This window comes from Bos grunniens, chromosome 3 (genome assembly GCF_055505025.1).
Source record: "Bos grunniens cultivar Pamir isolate PY7600 chromosome 3, Bosgru_T2T1.0, whole genome shotgun sequence".
NCBI lineage: Eukaryota > Metazoa > Chordata > Mammalia > Artiodactyla > Bovidae > Bos > Bos grunniens.
Genome location: NC_141167.1, coordinates 35,687,488 through 35,706,138, shown reverse-complemented (window position 1 = coordinate 35,706,138; position 18,651 = coordinate 35,687,488). Strand labels below are relative to the sequence as shown.

Genomic DNA, 18,651 nt, shown 5'->3' with positions numbered 1-18,651 from the left:
AGGAAGATGAAAGCAGAGAAAGATGCTGCAGTTGGATGAGATTTTCCAGCAGCTGAGTTAAATAAGAACCAAGATAACCCCCTGACTCACAAGGATTGATGTATCTCCACCTAGTATGTTCACAAATAGGGCTACATGCTCTACATGGCTTATCTCATTTTATATTTCCAACAGTCCTACAAATTAATGTTTTTATACCCACCTCACAGATGAATAAAATGAGGTTCAGAGTCTAGGGAAAGGCTACCCACTCCAGTATTCTGGCCTGGAGAATTCCATGGACTGTATAGTGCATGGGGTCGCAAAGAGTCAGACATGATTGAGCAACTTTCACTTTTGGAGTCCTTAAGTAAATTGTCCCCAAAGTTGGGACTCTTTAAACCTTTCTTCCTATTGTGGGTTGAATTGTATCCCCCTAAATTCATATGTTGAATCCCTAACTCCCAGCCTGTAGACCATGTATTTGAAGATAAGATCTTCAAAGAGATGACTAAGATAAGGTCATTAGAGTAAGCCTCCATCCAATCTGACTGGTGTCTTTATAAGGAGGAAATGTAGACACATAGACAGACTCCAAGGATGGGCTCTTACAGAGAAAAGACCCTGTGTTCAGTTCAGTTCAGCTGCTCAGTCGTGTCTGACTCTGTGACTCCATGGACTGCAACCCACCAAGCTCCTCTGTCCATGGGGATTCTCTAGGCAAGAATACTGGAGTGGGTTGCCATACCCTCCTCCAGGGGATCTTCCCAACCCAGGGATCAAACCTAGGTCTCCCACATTGCAGGCGGATTCTTTACCAAATGAGCCACCAGGGAAGCCCCCCCTCCCACCTTTTTTTTTCTTTTTTAAATAGCAACCCTAGCAGACTATACAGCCCCCTGCAGGCTAACAGTCTCTTCCACGGTCTTCTTTCTACCCACCTCCTTTTCCTAGAATATGTTGTGCCCCTCAGTTGGAATAGTAGATTGCAGGATTCTCAAGGGAATGGCTTCAGTGATTTAACTTTTCAAATCATGGGACTTAACCTATAATTCTACCAGTCTGAACAGAGGTGGCTCTTCGGTACTACTAAACACTCAGCGGAACTTGGTGGGACTTGTAGGAGCCAATCAGATGAGAGATGGAAAGGAGTATCTCAGAGACAGAAGGAGCAGTATGTGCCAAGATAAAAAAGCAAGCAAGAACATAACAAGTTTGGAGAACCACAGACTGTCCATTTTGTCCAGAGTATACATTTCACAAGGTAAAGAAAGGTGATGAGTTTCAGAAGGAAGTACCACACATGCTTGAGTGAATCCTGTATGAAACATCATCAAGATTATAAGGGTGTTTCTATAAAATAGCCCCCATTTTGAGTTGTTACTATGGTTAGACTTTTGGGTTTTGTGTTAATATATAGGAGTTTTGTGTAAAATGTCATCTCCTTCAGAGATGACATTTTAATTTTATTAAAATTCCAATGAACAAATGAAGTGGCAAGAAAAAAAAATACCAGAAGCAAAAACTAATAGCCACTCTAATGTCAGAAGCTAGAAAGAATCTCCACTGGCTAAGAACAATGGAATCTGGGAAAATCTTGGTGCCCCAAGCTTTGTCCTGCCTACTTATGGAAAGTGCCAAGAACAGAAGATATTTTTGTCCCTTCACCACAGTCTTCTCCTTGATTTGGAGGCCCCAAGTCTTAAGCAACCAGAAAAGTACATAGGTACTACTTTCTGTATCTGTTTGAGTATAGTTCCTTCCTCTCCTTCTCTCATCCAAGTTTACATACCAGTACACTTTGGAAGGAATGATGCTGAAGCTGAAACTCCAGTACTTTGGTCACCTCATGCAAAGAGTTAAATCATTGGAAAAGAATCTGATGCTGGGAAGGATTGGGGGCAGGAGGAGAAGGGGACGACAGAGGATGAGATGGCTGGATGGCATCACTGACTCAATGGACGTGAGTCTGAGTGAACTCCGGAAGTTGGTGATGGACAGGGAGGCCTGGCATGCTGCGATTCATGGGGTTGCAAAGAGTTGGACACGACTGAGCGACTGAACTGAACTGAACTGAACTGAACACTTACCCTCATACTACTTCTCTGTATCTGTGCAGAGATCACAACTCCTAGGAATAACAGAGCATAAAGTTGGTGTGAGGAAGGCAGAAATGGCTAAGCTCGGCTGTGGTATTTGTATCTGGTGAAATGTCATCCTAGAAATGTAACATCATGTAGGTGGGAGCAGAAAGAGGTGCTCCCTGGTAGTTGTGTATGTTGGGAAGTGTGTGAAAAATGAATATACAGAAATGTCAGAGTTGAGAGTCCAGAAGAGGGGCGCTCTCATGCCCCACGATACTAGAACTCAACAGTAAGGAAGATTCCTCTTTCTTGGTAAGAAGCCCTCCCAACCCCTCTTTCCTTTCTCTAAAAAGTGTGTTCTCTTTCCCTTGCTGTCTGGGCACTTGAGCAGGGCTCACCATGATTGGAGACCACAAATTACAAATTTCTGCTGCTGCTGCTGCGTCACTCCAGTCGTGTTTGACTCCGTGTGACCCCATAGACACCAGCCCTCCAGGCTCCCCCGTCCCTGGGATTCTCCAGGCAAGAACACTGGAGTGGGTTGCCATTTCCTTCTCCAGTGCATGAAAGTGAAAAGTGAAAGTGAAATTGCTCAGTTGTGTCTGATCCTCAGCAACCCCATAGACCGCAGCTTTCCAGGCTCCTCCGTCCATGGGATTTTCCAGGCAAGAGTACTTTACTGATCCTGAATAAACCTGCCTTTGCTGGAGAAATATCTGGCAGTCTGTTTCAGGTTAACAAGTGTACCCATTATGACACTCTATACCAACACAGTGTCTCATATCCAACAGTTGTGATGGGAAGATCCCACCTCTGAAGTGGTCCCAACTGAGAGGCACCAGGAAAATGTCTAAGGAGCACCAAATGGTAGGAGTTGTCACCGCCCCTTGACTGAGGGGCTGGATGAGCAGTGAGTAGGGCCAAAGGAAACCTATTAAATTCTCCTACTGTGCTGTACTGAATGTGAACAGTTTCTCATTTGACACCAAATAAAGAGAAAACCCCAACATATGAGGCCTAATTTTTAAAAATACTGTAGAACAAGGAAAGTAACCATGATCCTGCAGACTCCAAATAACAGCAAACTTCTGAAAATGATTTACTCTAGAAACTAGAAAACATTTAGAAAGACATTGGTATTCTCTATAGGATATAAAGAGCCATGTCTCTGTTGAAATGAATTGGAAAGTAATAAGCATAATGAGATTAAAAGACTATTAAAATGAAATGCAAAAAGCACTAAAGTGAAAAGAAGAAATTAAACTGAACTTGGTGAAATGTGGCTAGGTTCAAGGAAACTGAAACTTCTACAGCATAATGAAGAGGTAGCTGGGATTATAACTATGTTTGGTGATGGATGTTACCTAGACTTATTGTGACCATTTTGCAATCCACACATATTGAATCATTATGTTGTATACTCGAAGCTAATATTTTATATGTCAATTATATCTCAATTTAAAAAGTATAATACAATCAAGGAAAGCTGAATATCGCTAGATATTCTATGATATTAAGACACTTATTTAAATGTTTAGGTCAACAAACCTTTTTTATAAAGGGTCACATAGTAAAATTTATAGGCTTTGTGGGTGTATAGTCTGTTGCAACTATTCAACTATGTCGTTGTAGCCTGAAAGCAGCCAAAAACAATACATAACAAATAGCCAGGACTGTATTTTAATCAAATATTACTTACAAAAGAAAATGTGATAACCAGAAATTAATGATTAGCAAAATTAACACTAAAATAAATCTAATTCAGAACATCAGAATTGAGAAGTTTACACAATATCTAGAGGAAAAAATGAAAAAGGATAGTAGAGATAAAAGAATAAGAATAGAGACTGAACTAAGATGCTTGATATTGTGCAATGAGAAACTAGAAGAACTGACAAGACATTAAAGACAAGACATTAAACAAAAGGTCACAGCTAAAAAAACTTTGCAGAAGTAAGAAAAAAGAAAAACCCTGTGTACAGACAATGAATTCATTAAGATATAAACTAAATTAAGAAAAAAAAAAAAGCATCCATGTTTCTGCTGACAAAACTTTTGTGCTACTGAGACAACGTGAATTATTTAAGCATGTAGCCAAAACAAAATTAAACTAAATCAAAGCAAATGAATTTAAAAATAATTATAAATATATCCAAATAAGACTGACCTCATACTTCTGCAAAGTGGACCAGTGGAAAGGAGGAACCTCTAATATGGAGGACCAACTATAAATTATACATGAATTTTTGACTGGGCAGAGAGTTAGCACCCCTAACACACCCCACCCCTCATCACACTGTTCAAGAGTCAACTGTAGTTTGCTTCTTTCAATCTGGCATTTAAACACCATAATAAAGTTTAAAGTTAAAAAATAAAAGCTACAATAATAAACATCAGAAGACCCTGGAACCATGTTCATGGAATTCTAAAGGGGGGAAATATAACTGAAACCAAGTTATATTACATTTCATGTGTAAGGCCATAGAGTTAAGGGTGCAGGATTTGGAGTCAGAGTTTAAATCCTGGCTGCCCCATTAATCAGCATGTCCACAGCCAAGTCATTTACATGTCTCATGAGATGGTTGTCTCAATTAAATGAGAGAATGCACACAAGAGACTCAGAATGCTCATGAAAGGCCATTTTTAAAGTTTGAATGACATTAGAATTTGAACTCGGATCTGCCTGAATCTAGAATCAGGTTCACAGACCTTGTCCTTCAATCCTGACCTCTCTGACTCAACGTGGGGCATCTGGCACCTGCTACTGTGCTTAGAATTATATTGCCTTTTGTGGCAGCAAAAACCCATTGCTATGTTTAAGATGTCAAGGGCTCTTTGGAGGTCCTAGAGTAATGTAAAGAATATGGGATAAAGAAGATATTTTATTAGAGGACCTTAAGGATTTCATTGGTCATATATCACTTAAATCAGGCAGTGTCCAAGTTCAGTACTTAGAAAATATGTCCTGTAATTTCCTTCCCCTTCTATCAGCAAATATTCAAGAAGGGGCATGAGAGTGTCTGGTGCCATTTTGTCCAGAAACCTTGCCAAATATTTGCTAACTTCTAACAGCTCTAAAAAATAAATGTTATACAATGTGGAAATATCAATAGATCTGGGTTTTTGTTGTTGTGTTGTTGTTCAGCAGGTCAGAAGATGTAGCCTTAAGCCTGGCCCTCCTAAGAGGAAGGAATTTCAAGAAGTGTAGCAGACAGGAGATGCTTCTCTTTAAGTTTATTTCCAGATCTGTGCTAATATCAGATCTTTGTATGTTAATTAAAATTCCTAGAGAGTGCTACTTTTCCAACCTTCTTTTCCATGCCTAGCCCTTGTAGCCGCTGATGTAATCATCAGCTTATCTGGCTGGTGGTTCTGCTTACCTATGCCTTGTCTGTTCTTGTACCCAAAGTGACATGAAGCTCTGGAGGTTATATTTTCTACACTGACAAAGAACTTTTCTGACTTGTGATGCCAGGTATAGAAAAGTTTTATTAAGTATAAGCAAAATGAACTAGTTACATATCTAATGAATTCATGGAGGTTCCTTAAAAATATTAAAAAGCTACCATAAAGCTTAAGTATTAAAAAGCTACCATAAAGCATAAATATTAAAAAGCTAGCATAAACCCAGCAATCCTACTCCTGGGCATGTATCTAGAGAAAGTCAGAGTTTGAAAAGATCCATGCACCCCATTGTTCATTGCAGCACTATTTACAGTAGCCACGAAACAGAAGCAACCTAAATGTCCATCAGTAGATGAATGGATAAAGAAGATGTTACAAAGTAATATTACTCAGCTATAAAAAGAATGAAATAATGCCATTTGCAACAACACGGATGAACCCAGAGATCATCATACTAAGTGAACCATGCCAAAAAGAGAAAAAGAAACAGAATATGATATTGCTTATGTGTGGAATCTGAGGGGGGGGGGGGGAGATACAAGTGAACTTATACAAAACAGAAGTAGATCCATAGACACAGAAAACAAATTTATGATTACCAAAGGGGAAAGGAATGGAGGAATAAATCAGGAATTTGGGATTAATATATGCACACTGCTATATATAAAGCAAAGAAGAACTAAAGAGCCTCTTGATGAAGGTGAAAAAGAAGAGTGAAAAAGCTGGCTTACAACTCTCAACATTCAAAAAACTAAGATTATGGCATCTGGTCCCATCACTTCATGGCAAATAGATGGGGAAACAATGAAAACAGTAACAGACTAAATTCTTGGGCTCCAAAATCACTGCGATGGTGACTGCAGCCATGAAATTAAAAGTCACTTGCTCCTTGGGAGAAAAGCTATGACCAACCTAGACAGCATGTTGAAAAGCAGAGACATTACTTTGCCAACCAAGGTCCATATAGTCAAAGCTATGGTTTTTCCAATAGTCATGTGTGGATGTGAGAGTTGGACCATAATGAAAGCTGAGCACTGAATAATGGATGCTTTTGAACGTGATGTTGGAGAAGACCCTTGAGATTCCCTTGGACTGCAAGGAGATCAAACCAGTCATTCCTAAAGGAAATCAGTCCTGAATATTCATTGGAAGGATTGATGCTGAAGCACCAATTCTTTGGCCACTTGATGTGAAGAGCTGACTCATTAGAAGAGACCCTGATGCTGGGAAAGATTGAAAGCAGGAGGAGAAGGGGACAACAGAGGATGAGATGGTTGAATGGTATCACTGACTAGATGAACATGAGCTTGAGCAAGTTCTGGGAGATGGTGAAGGACAGGGAAACCGGAAGTGCTGACGTCCACGGGGTGGCAAAGAGTCAGACATGACTGAGCAACTGAACAACAACAGTATATGACATAGATAACCAACAAGGACTACTATATAGCACAGGGAACTATACTATACTAGACAGGAATTATATAGTAATAACCTGTAAGGGAAAAAAATCAGAAAAAGTGTTTGTACATGTACATCCATGCATGCATGCTAAGTTGCTTCAGTTGTGTCCAGCTCTATGTGACGCTGTGGACCATAGCCCACCAGGCTCCTCTGCCCATCAGGATTCCCCAAAACAAGAATACTAGAGCGGGTTGCCATGTCCTCCTCCAGGGGATCTCCTCGACTGAGGGATCAAACCCACGTCTCTTCTGTCTCCTGCACTGGTATATAAGTTCCTTACCATACCACCACCTGGGAAGCCTAAATATATATACATATATGTGTGTATGTGTGTGTGTGTGTATTTATAAATCAACTATACTTCAATTAAAAATAAAGAGAATAAAATCACATGACATTAAAACTCTTCTAGACAACGTAGGACATATTCTCACAACTGGCTGTTTATATTTGCTTGGCTTCTGATGGGCAAAGAGGTGCTAAAAATTCTTTTCACTTAAAGTTCAGTTGCTACCAACAGAACTGTCTTGCTAGCATAAACAAACAAACAAAAAAATACTTCAAAAAGATACAAAGTCACACACAAAATTAGGGAATAATGAAACTTTGGGAAGCGTTGAAACCAAAAAATAAGGAGAAACACAGAGACAGAGAGTGGGAGAGAGGAAAGAAGGGAGAGAAGGATGGGAAAAGTGATAGATAGAGATTAATTAGACAGTTTGGATCACAACATTGGCTAGAGAAGGGTATAGGACATTGATTGTAGCCCAATATCCTAGAGAAGCATATTTTTATACAAATTGAGAATGGATGCTGGGCAAGCAAATGTAAGTTATTTTTCCTACCAAAGTGTTCCTAAATTACTTGTAAGTTTTAAATGACTCCCTGATTATCACATGCCCACACATTGCTCAATGCAATTTCTGCTTGGGGATTTCACTAAATATTGTCTATTTGCACTTAGCACCCATTTCTATCCCCTTCTATGTTCTTTCCCATGTTGTAATACTTCCCATACTTGAGAAGCCTATAAAGAACATTTCCAAAGCTCCCTTGACATTGAGGTTCTGGAATTGATTTAAGTTCCATCACTGGGATGCCACTGCATGAGATTTGAAAGGCAGAAAGAGTGGTGAGAGGGGCAGGGACGTTTTAGTATATATTACTTTCCTGCAGCAGTAGCAACTCCAGACCCTCAGTTTTTGCAGTGGCCAGAATGCCATCTATACTGTCTAGTCACCAAACTCATGGTCAAGGGCAACTGAGACATCAGCTAGAATTTCCTGCAGTTCCCTGGACTCTGGACTACATCTACTGAGACCTAACCTTTAGCCCATGGGCAGAAACCAACCTCCATTCTACTAGCCCCTGAAATCATTTTATGGGCATTTAATTTCCATTTCTAGAAGAAACATCTAAGAAGAAAAGAAAGAAAGAAAATGAAGTCTCTCAGTTGTCCAGCTCTTTTTCACCCCATGGATTGTAGCCCGCCAGGCTCCTCTGTCCATAGAATTTTCCAGGCAAGAATACTAGAGTGGGTTGCCATTTCTTTCTCCAGGGGATCTTCCCGACCCAGGGATCAAACTCGGGTCTCCTGCATTGCAGGCAGACTCTTTACCGTCTGAGCCACCAGGGAATCCCTGAGACACATAAAGTAGCTTCCATTTCCTTCACTGCACCCCTAATGATAGAGGCATCTAAAAATTCCTATGATAACACAGTCTATATAACTTTTAAGGTTTTCTGTACATTCTTTCAGAGCTTCCTACTTTGATCACAGATACTATGTTTCCTTTTCTTGCATAGATGGGAGAATTTTGTTGAGTGGTTGGGCAGAGCTTCCTCTGATTTGTCATCTGATTTTCCTCCAGGTGAGTCTGGTTATTTTGTTCCTTAAGAGACCTCCCATTCCCAGAGCTCTTGTTGATGCTGTGACTTAGCTCCAATGGTCTGTTCATTGGATTTCACCTCATTGCTCCGAGAAATGTAAATGGCTTACCAGTGATGAAAAATTAAGAGTGAAGTTTGCATTAATGGCTATTTTTTAAGGTCAGTTAGATCATAAAAGGCATAATTCCCAGGTTTGTTTTTTTTTTTTAATTAAAGAGTTTATTTATTTATTTTTAATTGAAGGTTAATTGCTTTTCAATATTGTGTTGGTTTCTACCAAACATCAATATGAACCAGCCATAAGTTTACCCATGTCCCCTCCCACTTGAACATCCCTCCCACATCCCTCCCCATCCCAGCCTCTCTAGGTTGTTACTGGGCCCTGGTTTGGTTCCCTGAGTCATACAGCAAATTCCTATTGGCTATCTATTTTACACATGGTAAAATAGCTGTTTTTATGTTTCCATGTTACTCTCTCCATACATCCCACTCTCCCTTCCTCCCCCACCCCAGCTGTGTCCATATGTCTGTTCTCAGTATCTGTGTCTCCACTGCTGCTCTGCAAATAGGTTTACCAGTACCATCTTTCTAAATTCCATATCTATGCATCAGTATATGATATTTGTTTTTCTCTCTCTGACTTACTTCACTCTGTATAATAGGCTCTAGGTTCATCCACCTCATTAGGACTGACTCAAATGTGTTCCTTTTTATGGCTGAGTAATATTCTATAACATACATGTACCACAGCTTCTTTATCCATTCATTCATGTAGTATATCATGAAGCATTATCTAGAAATAGTCCTTTAATATGGATGTAGTTCATTTATAAAAGAAGTTGATATAACTTATTAGAATTTCAGTTGTATAGTCCCTTAGATCTGGGAATCCTATAGCTAGGTACTTTCCCTACTAATATCTCACCAAAAAGCTCTCCAAGATTTATATACAGTGGTGTAATTTTTGTGTGTTCTGTGTGCTTAGTCACTCAGTCATGTCTGACTCTTTGCAACCCCATGGACTATAACCTGCCAGGCTCCTCTGTCCATGAGGATTCTCAAGGCAAGAATACTGGAGCAGAGAGCCATTTCCTTCTCCAGGAAATCTTCCTGATCCAGAGATCAAACCTAGGTCCCCACATTGAAGGAGGATTCTTTACCTTCTGAGCCACCAGGGCAGCCAAGATCCTTCAAGGACCATTTTATTAAATTACAGTATATCCAATTAATATAACTATGCAGCTATAAAATCACATGGCTGATCTAATACAGGAAGATTTCCAAGATATATTATTAAGTGAAATGATGAAGATGAATTGAGCAAAATATTTAGCAATTAACAAGTGTTAAATATGACAGGTGAAAAAATATGCATTGATACTAATCTGTTGTTGCAATTCTCTATTTAGTACATCCATCAACCATTTACTGGTTACCCTTTGGATCAAAATACAAGGTACTGAGAGTTTGGTGGGAAGTGTAGTGTATCAGTTTGCACTCCAGTGAAAAACAGAAACCTCACTAGGTATTTCAAACAAAGGGAATGTATAGCCCGTGGTTGAGGGATTGGTCATTACCCATAATTAGAAGACTGAAAGCACAAAATGAGAATAATGAGTGTATTCATTTCCCTAGGGCATTTGTCATAACGAAGTCAGAAACTGAGTGGTCTAAAATAACAGAACTTCTTCTCTCATGGTTCTGGGCACTAGAGTGAGAAATCAGGGTGTCAGGAGGGCCATGCTCCCTCTCAAGGCTCTAGGACAGAGTGTTTCCTTGCCTCTTCCAGCTTCTGGTGGCCCCAGGCTGTTCTTGGCTTATGGTTACAACTAAAATCTCTGCCTCTGTCTTCCTATGGCCTTCTTCCCTCTCTGCCTCTCTTTTGTACCCATGTCTAAATCCTCCCTCTCTTTCCTTGTACAAAGACACTACTGTTCATTCAAGTTTGGGCCCACCCAAATCCATAATGATGTCATCTTAACTTGATTACATCTTAAGTTGTTTTCAAACAGGGCCTTATTAACAGGTTTCAGTGGTACCTGTTTAAAGGATATATTTCAACCCATGACCATGAGATAACCCAGATATTAGTAACTATAGAAAGCAGCTATCATCCTTAGGGCTGAAGGAACATAGAGAAAGGTGTACTATTAGCAGAACCAAGAATCTCATAGGGTGATTGTAAGTCTAACAAACAAAAAATGCTGGTCAGTGTTACACTCTAGAGCAACAGGAGTGCAGTGGTGCTGTTGCTGCATTGTTGTGACAGCCTGTGGCTTACTGAGAAACAAAAGTCTTGGTTTCTTCCCATTCCTATACTGCTGGAGCTATGATTATTAAATGCTGTTAGGCACCGGGTGGGCCATTTTGTTTGCTGGTTCTTTAGCTCAACAGGTAAGTGTCATAAAAGGAAAGAAGGGATATTATAAGAAACTAAAGACAGCTATGCATTTGGAGTGTGTAGAACTGTGAATTTTCTCATTCCCATTTTCATTAGAAGATTCTATGATAACCTGATTAAAATGATTCATTTTCATATATACTGCCTCATATTATAAACTTGATCACATCTGGAATCACAAAAATTCTATGAACTTGCTTTTAATGTGCATATGATATTTGCATATCACATAAATACTTAATGTCTGTAACTTAGACTAAGGACTAGAATCTTGGCAAGGTCAACCAGAAGACAAGATAAAATACAAAATAATATTTCTTTGAAGGCTATTATTTGGAATTCAAATTGAACAACCAGATAGAAAAGAGGAAAATCCCCTCTGTATAAGAAGTTAACATCTCATAAAATCTCTAAAATTATCCATACAAAATGTTTCCAGCATTCAATTAGAAACCATCAGCAATGGTATAAGAGAGGATATGGATTTTCAAATAACTGTGATTAATACATTTGAGAAAATTAATAAGATGGAGAATTTTCAGCAAATAATTTGAACCTATAAAAAATATATAGGACAAAAAAATTTAAAAATAACTAAATTTTAAAACTCAATAGATGGGTTTAACAAAAGACTGGGCATATCTGAAGAGAGAATTATTGAACTAGAATATGATTCAGTAGGAAATATTCACATTGAAGTATGAATGAGAAAAAGAGTATATAAAAGATATATAGGAAATGGTGACAATATCCAACATACATGTAATGAGGAGGACGAGAGTAGAGCTGAAGCAAGATTGAAGAAAATTATGACTGAAAATTGCCAACAGTGATAAAATATCTCAAGCCATAGATCCAAGAGATGCTGAAAACTCCCATAAAGCAAATACCAAAGAGCTCAGACCCTCCAGATACATATGTTATAATATCTAAAGTAGTATTTTACAAAAATGAAGTACGACTCAACTTTGAATCTCTTCACAATGGAGCTGATGAAGTGAGGGAGAAGAAGAGGGGAAGCAGGAAGCAAGGAACAGGGCTATCTCATGACTGCAGATGGGAAATTAGAAGGGAATGATGGTCGCCTTGGAGACTCATTGATCCCCCAAAACATTTATTGAGGGCCCATTACTCAAGATAACATAGAAAAATGGCTGAGTTTAACCTCCCTCTTATTAAGGGTAAAAAAAAAATCCATAGTAATTTCTACTTAGAACTACTTATACTGAAGGAACAGAAAAGCCAGATTTTTGGTTTATGTAACTGAAAACTCTGGCAGCAGCAAGAGCTAAAATGGTTTTATCTAGCCATTGGGCTTCCCTTGTGGCTCAGCTGGTAAAGAATCTGCCTTCAATGTGAGAGACCTGGGTTCGATCCCTGGGCTGGGAAGATCCCCTAGAAAAGGGAAAAGCTGCCCATTCCAGTATTTTGGCCTGGAGAATTCCTAAGCCCATGGTGTTGAAAAGAGTCTGATATGACTGAGCGACTTTCACTTCAAGTGTCAGATCAAGAATCTGCTCTCTGGCTCTCTGCCTTCTTAATCTGGTGTTAGCATCATCTTCAGGCTCTAACTGTTGGTGTCCAACTGCACTGGGCACCCCTGTAATAGCAGAATAGCTCTGGGAGCTAGGCTTATCATCCCTCCACAGCACTTTCTTTTGGGAGGTCCTGCCAAGAGGGAGAGAACTTTACTAAGAAACTATAGCAGATTGTTGTTCAGTTGCTTAGCTGTGTCTGACTCTTTGCGACCCCCATGGACTGCAGAACACAAGGCTTCTCTGTCCTTCACTATCTCCCTGAGTTTGTTCAAATTCATGTCCATTGAGTTGGTGATGCTATCCAACCATCTCATCTTCTGTCGCCCTCTTCTCCTTTTACCTTCAGTCTTTCCCAGCATTCAGTGAGCCAGCTCTTCATATCAGATGGCCAAAGTATTGGAGCTTCAGCATCAGTCCTTCTAATGAATATTCAGGGTTGATTTCCTTCAGGATTGACAAGTTTGATTTTCTTGCAGTCCAAGGGACTCTCAAGAGTCTTCTCCAGCATCACAATTTGAAAGCATCAATTCTTCAACACTCAACCTTCTTTATGGCCAACTCTCATATCCATACACGACTACTGGAAAAACCATAGCTTTGACTAGACAGACCTTTGTCAACAAAGTGATGCCTTTGCTTTTGAATACACTGCCTAGGTTTGCCATAGCTTTCCTTACAAGGAGCAAGCATCTTTTAATTTCATACACGCACGCGCGCGCGCACACACACACACACACACACACACACACACACAGGGCTTCCATAGTAGCTCAGTGGTAAAGAATCCACCTGCAATGCAGGAGACATGGGTTTGACCCCTGGGTTGGGAAGATCCCCTCGAGAAAGAAATGGCAACCCACTCCAGTATTCTTGCCTGGGAAATCCCATGGAGAGAGGAGCCTGGAAGGCTACAGTCCATGGAGTCACAGAGAGTCAGACACATCTTAGCAACTAAACCACCACTATGGCTTTTCAGATGCCTTTACACTCTAAGTTGTTACAGGGTATTCAATATAGTTCCCTGTGCTATACAGCAGGTCCTTACTGTTTATCTACCAATCTCAAATAACCAATTTATTCCTCCCCACCCTTTCCCCTTTGATAACCTTAAATTTATTTTCTATGTCTGTGAGTTTTTATAAGTTTTATAAGTTCTATTTTATAAAAGTTCATTTGTATCACTTTCTGTTTTATAAATTTATTTGTATCACATTTTTAGATTCCACATGTATTTTGTCTTTCTCTTTTTTACTTACTTCACTTAGTATGATAATCTCTGGGTCCATTCATGTTGCTGAAAATGATATTATTTAATTTTTTAATCTGTTTTTATCTATGACTTTATTTTAGGTTTACCTGGGAATTTTCTAGAAGTCCCAAACTGGGTTCTCACCCCATAGAAATTCTGATATAATTGGTCTGGTGTGACACCTAGGCACTGGTAATTTTTAAAGCTCTCCAAGTGGGAGCATTTTAGCACTAGTGCTGAAGACCACTGATTTCGTTATTAGTGGGTGGTGTGGGGAGAGATGGTAGGGCTGGCTGTGTAACTCTCAGAATCCACTGGAAGCCCTGTAAAACCTGGCCCTTGCAACACCTGGAGATCTCTAGAAGCCAGCTTGGCCTATTTCCTCCAATGCAAATCTTCAAGGCAGACTAGACAGATGGTTATTATTTGTCCTTCCTGCTGTGTTAGAAAGAAAAAAAAAATCATCCCTATCTTGGATTTCTCAATTTCCACATGTGAAAACCATTACCTTTTAAAATATGCTTATAGGCATTATGAAGGGGAAAGGAAAGCTTAAAAGAAACCAAGGAAACAAGCCTGCATTTTCTCCTTATGGGACTTTTAGAAATGCCAACAATAGAGAAACTGGACTGGGACAAACTCTATGTTCTAGATGTTATATTAAAAAGAATAATGCATGTGAAAAATTCCTGGCACATAATGTAAAGTTCTCTTTTCTGGAGAAACTAGATTGCTTAAGATCACATAATAGTAACACAATGACAAACAATACTACATTGCATTGGGCATCTTCCCTGTGTTAAGCATTTTTATGTAGGTAATTTTTAATTACCTATACAGATCATAATTTCAAAATGCAATTATCATTCCCTTTTCACAACTGACAAGACTAGGATCTGAAAGCTTGCAGCTGGTAAAGGGAAACATCTGGATTATATTAATAGCATTTGTACCTGACACCAAAGTTCACCTACAGCATCTGGGTTAGATATGGAAGAATAGAGAAAAATCCTTCCTCCTATAGGGCCTGCAAAGGAATGGGAGACACAGAAATATACAATCAGTGGTTTTATTTTCCAAACTTCAAATTAAGGTCACATGATCATCCATTTTACATGCATTGAGTACTTATTCTCATGCTGGGTTCTGGGCCTTCAGAGATTATGAAATCACATTGCCCTCTCCATCAAGAGACTATGGGAGAAGATTCATAATGATTTGTAAGTGCAATGTTAAGAGTCTAACAAAAGGCTTTTTAATCCAATTTGTTTATTTTATAAGCATCCTTACATAGATAGCTCCTAGTTAATGTTTACTGAGTACTTGCTATGCTCCAAGTATTTGCTTTACATTTTCTAGTCCATTTAATCTTCACGGTAACCTATAGATGGCATTATCCCCATTTTACAGAAGTGGAAACAGACACCAAGAGGACAAGTTCCTTGCCCCAGATCATGCAACTAATAGAGAAAAGAGTCAAGCCAGGACTCAAACCCAAGGGATCTGGCTTCAAATCCTCTATTCCCCCACCATTAGGTTATACTATCGACTTCTACCTTTTTAAAAAATTCATTGATTGAATTGTTTTATTGAAAATAGCAACAGCCAACTCAGAAACAATAGGTATTTGCTAATGGCATATTTGGGGCTTCCCTGGTGTCTCAGCAGTAAAGAATCCACCTGCAATGCAGGAGCCACAGGAGATGTGGGTTTGATCCCTTGGGATTGGGAAGATAGAGGCAACCACCTCCAGTATTTGTGCCTGGAGAACCCCATGGAGAGAGAAGCCTGGTGAACTATAGTCCATAGAGTTGCAAAGAGTCAGGTACAACTGAAGTGACTAAGCACACACACAATGGCATATTTGAATTATGCAGTAAATATTGAAGCTGAAGCTCCCAGAAATCTGTGCTGTGTAGCTGTCATATGAATTTGTACAGTAAAGAAGTTGCCAAGTCTGATGACAGATGTTGAGTGATGAATGAATGATGCCCACAATAAGCCTTAGTGGACTTAAACTGAAGGTCTTTATGTCTTTTTCCTACTTCCTAAGGAAATTTCTTCTATTCATGAAGGCAGCAGCCAGAGCAAGTAGTATGTGGGTCATAAAATCCCCTGGGGTAGGGATGCCATACTCTTCCCATATAGGACCTCTGACCATAGAAAGGAACAAGAAAGGGGAAGACAAAAGTTTTACCTGATCCCTCAAGTGCAAACTCGAATGGAAAGGGAGGTGGAAGTGCTTCATTCTCTAAGAGGCAAGACCACAGGAAAAGGCCCCTTGCCACTCCCCAAACTGGAAAAGCCCTTTTCATTCAGGGAAGTTCAACAGGCTGTTATCTCTGTTTATCTGGAACTCTCTGCTCTATGCACATGCCCACCATGTTTTGTTTTGTTTTGTTTTAATTTTTTAAAATTAATATATTTTAATTGGAGGCTGATTTACAATATACAATATTATGGAGGGTTTTGCCATACATTGACATGAATCAGCCACGGGTGTACATGTGTCCCCCATCCCAAATCCCCCTCCCTCCTCCCTCCCCACCTCATCCCATCCCTCTGGGTTGTCCCAGTGCACCAGCTTTGAGTGCCCTGTTTCATGCATTGAACTTCCATTCTTCTTTCCCATCTATTACACATATGGTAATATACATGTTTCAATGCTATTCTCTCAAATCATCCCACCCTCACCTTTTCCCACAGAGTCCAAAAGTCTGTTCTTTATATCTGTGTCTCTTTTGCTGTCTTGCACATAGGGTCATTGTTACCATCTTTCTAAATTCCATATAAATGTGTTAATATACTGTATTGGTGTTTTTCTTTCTGACTTACTTCACTCTGTATAATAGGCTCCAGTTTCATCTACCTCATTAGATCTGACTCAAATGTGTTCTTTTTAATATTCCATTGTGTATATGTACCACAGCTTTCTTATCCATTTGTCTGCCGATGGACATCTAGGTTGCTTCCATGTCCTAGCTATTGTAAACAGTGCTGCAATGAACACTGGGGTACACATGTCTCTTTCAATTCTGGTTTCCTCAGTGTGTATGCCCAGCAGTGGGTTTGCTGGGTCGTATGGCAGTTCTATTTCCAGCTTTTTAAGGAATCTCCACACTGTTCTCCATAGTTGCTGTACTAGTTTGCATTCCCACCAACAGTGTTAGAAGGTTCCCTTTTCTCCACACCCTCTCCAGCATTTATCGTTTATAGATATTTTGATGGCAGCCATTCTGACCAGCGTGAGATGGTACCTCATTGTGGTTTTGATTTGCATTTCTCAAATAATGCATTTGCAAATGCATTTGCATTTCTCAAATTGCATTTCTCTGATAATGAGTGATGTTGAGCATCTTTTCATGTGTTTGTTAGCCATCTGTATGTCTTCTTTGGAGAAATGTCTGTTTAGTTCTTTGGCCCGTTTTTTCATTGGGTCGCTTATTTTTCTGGTATTGAGCTGCATGAGCTGCTTGTATATTTTTGAGATTAATTCTTCATCAGTTTTTTTGTTTGCTATTATTTTCTCCCATTCTGAGGGCTGTCTTTTCACCTTGCTTATAGTTTCCTTCATTGTGCAAAAGGTTTTAAGTTTTATTAGGTTCCATTTGTTTATTTTTGCTTTTATTTCCATTACTCTGGGAGGTGGGTCATAGAGGATCTTGCTGTGATTTATATCAAAGTGTTCTGCCTATGTTTTCCTCTAGGAGTTTTATAGTTTCTGGTCTTACATTTAGATCTTTAATCCATTTTGAGTTTATTTTTGTGTATGGTGTTAGAAAGTGTTCTAGTTTCATTCTTTTACAGGTGGTTGACCAGTTTTCCCAGCACTACTTGTTAAAGAGATTGTCTTTTTTCCATTGTATATTTTTGCCTCCTTTGTCAAAGATAAGGTGTCCATAGGTCTGTGGATTCATCTCTGGGCTTTCCATTTTGTCCCACTGATGTGTATTTCTGTCTTTGTGCCAGTAGCATACTGTCTGGATGACTGTAGCTTTGTAGTATAGTCTGAAATCAGGCAGGTTGATTCCTCCAGTTCCATTCTTCTTTCCCAAGATTGCTTTGGCTATTTGAGGTTTTTTGTGTCTCCATAAAAATTGTGAAATTATTTGTTCTAGTATTGTGAAAAATACCATTGACAGCTTAATAGGGATTGCATTGAATCTATAGATTGTTTGGGGTAGTATACTCATTTTCACTATATTGATTCTTCCAATCCATGAACATGATATATTTCTCCATCTATTTGTGTCATCTTTGCTTTCTTTCACCAGTGTTTTATAGTTTTCTATATATAGGTCTTTTGTTTCTTTAGGTAAATTTATTCCTAAGCACTTTATTCTTTTTGTTGCAATGCCACCATCACTTTTGCCTGGAAACTCCTATTCACCCTCAGGTCCCCAGTTTAAGTGTCACTTCCTCCAAGAAGCCTTCTCTGATCCTCCACCACTCCTACCCCTAGCCCAAAAGAAATTTAGTTTCACATTTTCCTTTGTTGTGTTTATGGTAGTTTGTAATTAAATAATAACCTTGAGTGATTATTTAGCACTTACCTCCCCTTTGTGAGCTTCATCAGGGCAGTAATTAGATCCTTCTTATCCACCAGTATATCCCCATCACCCCATACAATGCCAACCACATAGC

General features: G+C 39.3%; 1 protein-coding gene across 3 annotated transcripts in view; it reads left to right on the top strand.

Annotated features, from left to right (window-relative positions):
• C3H1orf87 (chromosome 3 C1orf87 homolog) overlaps positions 1-18,651 on the top strand; it is an 83,293-nt gene that overhangs the window by 50,321 nt on the left and 14,321 nt on the right. For all 3 annotated transcript variants that reach the window (XM_086390278.1, XM_086390276.1, XM_086390275.1), the window contains exon 9: positions 8,736-8,800. In XM_086390278.1, coding sequence (XP_086246404.1) covers positions 8,736-8,800 — 65 coding nt within the window. The remainder of the gene's footprint in view (positions 1-8,735; positions 8,801-18,651) is intronic.